At 39.6% G+C, this 6,822-nt stretch overlaps 2 protein-coding genes across 7 annotated transcripts in view; one reads left to right on the top strand and one right to left on the bottom strand.

Moving 5' to 3' along the window:
* The window catches only part of LOC113031261 (LIM and calponin homology domains-containing protein 1), an 83,135-nt gene extending 81,462 nt beyond the window's left edge, over window positions 1–1,673 (top strand). For all 6 annotated transcript variants that reach the window (XM_026183308.1, XM_026183302.1, XM_026183297.1 and 3 more), the window contains one exon: window positions 1–1,673. This exon is cut by the window's left edge and continues 279 nt beyond it. The gene's annotated coding sequence lies outside the window, so the exon portion shown is untranslated.
* A 1,257-nt stretch (window positions 1,674–2,930) lies between these two features.
* phox2bb (paired like homeobox 2Bb) lies at window positions 2,931–6,373 on the bottom strand. Its single transcript, XM_026179189.1, has 3 exons — window positions 5,789–6,373; window positions 4,965–5,152; window positions 2,931–4,628 (listed from the first exon to the last, which is right to left on the bottom strand). The coding sequence occupies exons 1-3, from the start codon at window positions 6,027–6,029 to the stop codon at window positions 4,200–4,202; spliced, it is 858 nt and encodes a 285-aa protein (XP_026034974.1). The 5' UTR covers window positions 6,030–6,373; the 3' UTR covers window positions 2,931–4,199.
* Between the last annotated feature and the right edge of the window lie 449 nt (window positions 6,374–6,822).

Genomic DNA, 6,822 nt, shown 5'->3' with positions numbered 1-6,822 from the left:
GCAGCGAGAAAAAGACTGCTCTGAGGCGGCAGCCATGTTGAAAAGAAAACACATCTGCAGATGCTTCAAACACAGGTAGACTATGTTGATGCCCTGTACTGTCTGAATGAACACACAAAAACAAACAAGGTGTTCAAAAATGTGAATTATTGCCAGTATATTATATCACTTTTTATCGTTTAAGAGAGATTTTCTTAATTTGGAGGGATAAGCATCCAAAAACTGGAAAGAATATAGATTATGCGGTAAGGCAGCTAGGCAGACAGAGAGCCTAAACAGGTTTAATCCAAAACACATTAATAAATGTATCCTCCTTCAGTTAAGTGATAAATTACAGCAAACAGATATAGAAAGTGCAATAAAGGTGACTATTTAGACTCAAATACAATATAGAGCAAGCCACTATTTTTATCCTTTGGCCCTTGCAGTGACCTCCAGTGTCTCTTTTTCTTTACAGAATAAAATTAGCTTCGAGTATAAAGACATAGTATGGATGTAGGTTCATCATTAGGGCAATAACAGGACTTAAAAGCTGGTTTTGTGCTTTTGGGTCACAGCAGGTTGTTCCTCTTCCAATCTATCAGCTTGGAAAGTCAAGACTTCAATGTGCCTTAGGAAAGCAAGGTGATGCAGGAAAAAACACCAGCTGTATGATGGTGTTTTATTTCTCCTTTATTTTATGTTGTTTTATTTTATTTTGTTGGAGGGATCTGGCCAAATTTTAAACTGCAGACAAGAAGGCTGCAGCTCTCCCTCACATCACGCTTTATTTTAGTTGATAAGTACTGTTTATTTTCACTCAAATTTGATTTCATAATTCCCCCGCCTCCCTTCCTCTGTGGTTTGCAGTGCTATAAAAAATGCAAAGACTGGAATAAAATGAAATAAAGCGTGTGATGTCTACTTGGTAAAAGACAGATTATGTATACTGCAGGGGAAAATTTCATTTAATTTGGATGTTTTATTCTAGAGTGATATAGACTTCTCTATGCTTTTAATTGAGGTAATTTTGATAATGGCTCAATGATAGAATTCATTTATACCTTGAAAATTTAAAAAAAAAATCACTAATACACGTTATTACTAGGTAAAGAGCAAAAATACTATAAACATATACCAGCAGCAGCTGCACCTGTGCAATATTTGGTTGGATGAAAACTAAAGATTTGTGGCGCTGGCTGCACATTTTCAGTCACTTGCTTCTTTTTTAAGGTGTATGAGAAGAGCTCTTCCTGTTATGTGTTGTGGATGTAATGAAAAAAAGTGCACGTTTAAGCCTAAAACCAAATGATTTGCTGTATGAAAGCAAACTAGCAAACAGCCTCCTTTTTCTCCTCCTGAACTGTGTCCTATAGCCAAGCTTCCCCTCTGGGGTCATCTCTTGATCTACAGTATTTTTAAACTTCTGTTATGATTGTGTATTTTTTTTTTCTCAATTTAGTTAACGAATAATTGTCAAGCCCAGTCTCTTATAGCGGGATCTTTGAGACGGAGCTCTATATTCAGACGGTCTTCTTATCGCAGGATAGTTGGGGAATGAAACCTTTTACGTCTGTTCTGTATTTATTGTAATATTCACCTGAGCACTATGCGAAATATAGATTAATTTGATGTTTAAATGCATTTGCATTTATAGCATACTGTATGTTTATAAATAAAATGTTATACATTAACGCCCTGCTTCTGTCTGGTCATTTTGCAATAAAATTACAGAAGAAAAGTAAATAAATGCTTTAAAATGTACATTTAGTAAGATGCCTGTTTGTTAAAAGTGTCACAAAGCGAAACTCTTCAGGTCTGGAATCATGAGTAAACGGACAAATATTATGCTCAGTCATTTCACCTGTAATCACAGCGTATTTGTTTTTGTCCTTTTTATGTGTCATGTGACTCCAAGAACAAAAAGCTGACCGTAACCAATTTTCGAGTGTTATTTAAAGATTTACATAGAAATTGTTTAAAATGTGTCTTCCTATTGATAAACTATCAAATAATATAATAGCTCATTCTAACCCAGTGAGAATAGAAACCTCTTTTTTTTTTTCTTTTCATGTGCGTTTTTATGACAGCACCATAAATTTCTAATGATAAAACACAAAAAACCCGTCTGTAGCCTAATGATGTTTTCAGGTGATACTAAAATAATACTCAAGTTGGGTCAGAATAAACCGAGAATAACGACTCCGAACATTTATTTGGCCTTAAATTCAAAGAGGTGCCTATTAAGGTCCTGAGTTTTTTATTAGAGTGCCTTTTTAAAATGTGACTTCATAAAATTAAAACCTTTACCTCGATGGACTCTCTGGCTTATACATGAAACGAATTCTGTGTTCAACTAACGGATTTCCGTAGTTTTGATCTCACCTAAAATCTGGTAGCGATTATTCCCAAATTGTGCCTTGAGTCAAAAAACTGGATTCCACGGATGTTTTTTAATAAAAGAAAAAGTCTCAGCCAGTTTGTTTAACTCCTTATTTACCATTTTAAAAATAAACCTGATTGAGTTTCATTTCTTGAAAAATAATTAGTGTATTTTAGTGTAGTTTAATTTCAAGTTCGTATACAATATTTCCCCCGAATTTAAACATTGCCTTTTAATAAGAGTTAGTTTCTTGAAGAAAGATTGACTGACTGTTTGTTTGTTTGTTTGTCTGTTTGTTTGTTTTTAAAGAAACATCCTAGTTTCATAAATTAAACTAAAGGCCGATTACCTTCTCTCATTCTTTTTCTTTTTCCCAAAAGTCAATCGGAAAGAACGAATTGTGAAACGTCGCGGTGCTGTCCGTGGTGCTGAAATCTTCGCCCTTTTCAAACCACCGTGACAAAATTTGTTTTTTCAAAATTGTTCAAGAATCGTATACTACAAAAAGAATAATAACCGATCATTTCCACGATTTCTTTCCCAAAGAAAAACATGACAAAACAATATGGACTATTATTTTTTTTTTTTTTATCATCAACAATCATTTCAATGGTACACCTGGAAAACTATGTGCACATGTAGAAATATTTCCTTCTTAAATATAAGCATTCATTACCTACATATAAATAACTTTCAGATCCTGGACAAAACATGTTACATAATGCTCACAAAATGGGAGGGAAATCATTGTAAAATCAGACAAAGAGACAACATGCAAATTATATAGAAATAAATACAATGTTTGCATCCATTCCCCTTTTTTACCCAAAATAAATTCTTCCGAGGGAATTTTGTAAAACATCAAAAAGACTTGTATGATCGATCTACGAGGGAGTATGGCCTATGGTTCAACTATAGGAGACAATAATACGTATTAACACTATACAATTTTGAGCCACAAAAACATTGCCGTAGAAAGACACACAAAACATACAGATTTCCTGTCAGAGGTGAACATTGCAGTAAGTTTGTGCCTTTTTTCTTGAGGAAATAATTGTGTTTATATCGATAATTTAAAGAAACTAAACTCTCAGCAGCCTTAGAAACCAAAACACAGCTGTAAGAGGCCACTTCCACACAGCAGGTTGTGTCTGCAGAGAACAAAACAGCAAAATGCGTCAGCGTCTTGTTGGATATTGGTTGTTTCATACCATGTTTGTGGAAAGCATCCTCAGTCGTGGAAATTCAACGTCTCTGAACGAAACAAAGCATCTGATGAACACTGACATTTAATGTGACTTAACGAGGCTCCTTTGCTCACTGATGGCACTACGCCTTTCCAGCGCGGCGACGTTTGTTTATGCTCCAAATCTGACCAAAATATATTCATCTTAACAAGTCAATTGAGCCGATTTTAAGTATTTATTTCAAGCTTAATGTGTTTTTAATTAATGCATGAATAATGGCTGTTTAGATAACATTGGTGCACGTAGAAAAAGACCTTTTCTGTCTTATTTCTCAGTGTATTTCGTCCCGAGACATGCTTGAAAAGATTTTACACAACTTGCACTTGTTTGTAGAAAATAACTTTTTATTATTATTATTATTATAAGACGATCTGACTTGTCAAGATGGATATGTTTGCCGCAAACTGCCAACTGGCCACAAGAAACGACGCAAGGCGTAAAAATAAAGGATAACAGTAGTAATCTTTTTTCCTAACTGCTTTTTGTTGTCCTTAAGTCAGTCTTGGGCGATTGCTTTTCAGTCTCCAGAGAAGGAGGAAACGTATCTCTCTTCCCCTGCTCTGCTTCTCTTTCCCCGATGTGAAGCTTCATTAGAACATGCTGGTCTTTACTAACGTAGCTTTGGCTCCGTTCTGTCTTTGCAAAGACGACAGTACGCTGGCGAAGGGCCCGCCCAATGAGTCCGGGATAGAGGTGATGGTCCCCGGTGCGGTGGCCCAGCCTTGGCTTGGTGCTGTCACTCCCATGCCGGTGGACACGGAGGTCTTCACTTGGTCCGCTTGTCCGTTCCCGGTGGTGTTGACTTGGCCTGCAGTAGGGCTCGGCCCGCCGCAGTTGGAGGTGGGCACGGGGTTCGGGCCCGGTCCTCCTGTGCTGTCAGGGTCGGTGGTTTTGGTCTCTTTGCTGTCTTCATCTCTCGAATCGGACTTTTTTCCAGAACTGGACTTGGCTGCAGCTGCAGCCGCTGCTGCAGCCCGCTCCTGCTTGCGGAATTTGGCACGTCGGTTTTGGAACCATACCTGTTTAGTTGTGAAAAGGTGGAAGTAGAAACGTTTAACGACCGTGACTTAAATTTCTAGAAGACTGACAAAGCAAAGGGCGACAGAAAAGTTGAGTTCTCTAAATAATTTAGTCATATAAAGATGTTTTAATATCTGAAAGCCTCAGAAGAAAGACGTTGTCTATTTTGCCAATGTGTACACAGCAGTAGTACTCAGCCCTTCACATTGTGAAAGCAGTTCAACTTTTGCTTAAAATCTAGTGATAATGATTGATTAGACCCAGTATTTTGAAATAGTTCTCATTTGCATCCACCAGTGCGTAACTGTGAGTAAAAGGAGTCGGTAGTTATGTACCTGCACTCTGGCTTCAGTCAGATCGATTTTGAGTGCCAGCTCCTCTCTAGTGTAGATGTCCGGGTAGTGTGTTTCAGCAAAAACCCGCTCCAGCTCCTTCAGCTGTGCGCTGGTGAAAGTGGTCCGGATGCGCCTCTGCTTTCTCTTCTCGTTCAGTCCCCCGTGATCCGTGAAGAGTTTGTATGGAACTGTGAATGAAATGTCATGGTTACACGTGCAGTGGTCTTATCGGTGCAGTAATGGGGAGATATGAGGGTGTGTAAATGTGATGTTGTCAAATGGAAGTAAATTCAATATTTTGTTTAAAATCCGGTTAAGGACGCTGGGCTAAAGCTTCCAATTGTATTATGCCTTTGATTACCTTTGAATTAGTTCAGAACTGATAACGTTGCAGACCTGTGATGGGGTTAATTGTAATGTTAAACTAATTGTTCTCCTCAGATTGAGGCTCAAGTTTGAAAACTTGTCATAATGTTCCCATCCGCCCCGCTTGTTGCTACTGTAACTCCAATTCGGTGTCAATAATGAGCTTTAGTCTTTGGTTATCTAATTATTTTCGAAGCTTTATGTCTCATCGCAAAGTAAATAAATTATGCCTATCATTTTGGCAGCTTAAGATAATTCTGTTGGCGGTTTTGGGTGTGACTGGGATAGTATAACCCCGTAACCGAATTACCGCTTGCCTGCAATCGCTTCTAACGTGATAAATTCTTTCATTTGTGTAAGCAAATTTCGTTTCGTAAATACTAAACACATTTCCATTTTCAAATGCAATCAAGGCGTCCTATAATACACCGGGTTGAGGCTCTGGAGCCGCTGCTTACCTGCGGCGTACGGGCTGCTCTGGTGGTCCCGCAGGGTCCCCAGACTGCAGGACCCCGGCGTGAGAGACGGACAGCCGGAGGTGGCCCCAAAAGTGGTCCTGATGGGATTGTACTGAAACCCACTGGCTTGACTGCACGAACTGAAGTCCGCATAGGCCGATGCCAAGCTCGAAGTGTCCATCCCGGCCATACATGACTCGTAGGCAGAGGAATTTAGGTAAGAATACTCCATTTTATACATTTGAGAAGGCTCGGTAGAGTTAGAAAGCTGCACTTCCCTGGAAAAAATGGCAAACAAAAGCACCCAAAAAATGGGTTTGAAAGAAAAAAATAATAAAAACAAAAATGAGGAGGACGCGAGGTCTGAGTTTGGGGGGAAAGATTACTTGTTTGGTTTGAACTGATTGGGAAAAAAAGGCTGGACGGTGGGTAGATGTTCACTGCTCAGCGCCTGCTCCAAAACTGGCCTCCTTTATAGGAACCTAGCCCTGTTTTATGAAAAGCCCCCTAAGAGCCGCCTAGCCCGAGGTCTCTAGAGCATATAGTCCTCATAATAAACTTGGCTCTTTCCGCTTGGACAATAGCAAAGCGTTTGGTCTTATTGCTAGCGCTTTTTTACATGACAATAACTCATCAGTCTATTGGGCTGGCACTGGGGGCCCGGGCTGTCCAACCTCCCTATCATTGATCCCCTGCATCTCTAATTAGAATTTAATACCTCGCCATTACGCACCCCTCCACCACCACCGCCGCCGCCGCCCACCCCTCTACCCATCCACCCCACTCCTCTCCAACCACCATCTTGCCCTTTAATTCAATCACACCACTTGGAAATAATGAAAGTTGGGTGACGATTCTCCCTGATCCAATTTTCTCCAAGCTTTTAAGCCTTTTAAGCGACCGTATACCTTGGGCAGGATTTCACATAGTATTCCCCCTCTACCTCTTCTTTCTGCCCGTCTGCTCCGACTATTTTCACTGATCCTGACTCTGGTCTTCTGCAGTGAAGCCAAACGTGTCGGCTTTTATCTCTT

Source organism: Astatotilapia calliptera, chromosome 2 (genome assembly GCF_900246225.1).
Source record: "Astatotilapia calliptera chromosome 2, fAstCal1.2, whole genome shotgun sequence".
In the NCBI taxonomy this organism is placed as follows: domain Eukaryota; kingdom Metazoa; phylum Chordata; class Actinopteri; order Cichliformes; family Cichlidae; genus Astatotilapia; species Astatotilapia calliptera.
This window is presented reverse-complemented; position numbering and strand designations above follow the sequence as displayed.

Coding starts and splice junctions, on each gene's coding strand:
- phox2bb (XM_026179189.1), bottom strand. CDS start 6,029: ATGTATAAAATGGAGTATTCTTACCTAAATTCCTCTGCCTACGAGTCA. Junction 5,153..5,788: donor GAGCAGCCCGTACGCCGCAG/GTAAGCAGCGGC, acceptor TTTCATTCACAG/TTCCATACAAACTCTTCACG. Junction 4,629..4,964: donor TGACTGAAGCCAGAGTGCAG/GTACATAACTAC, acceptor ACAACTAAACAG/GTATGGTTCCAAAACCGACG.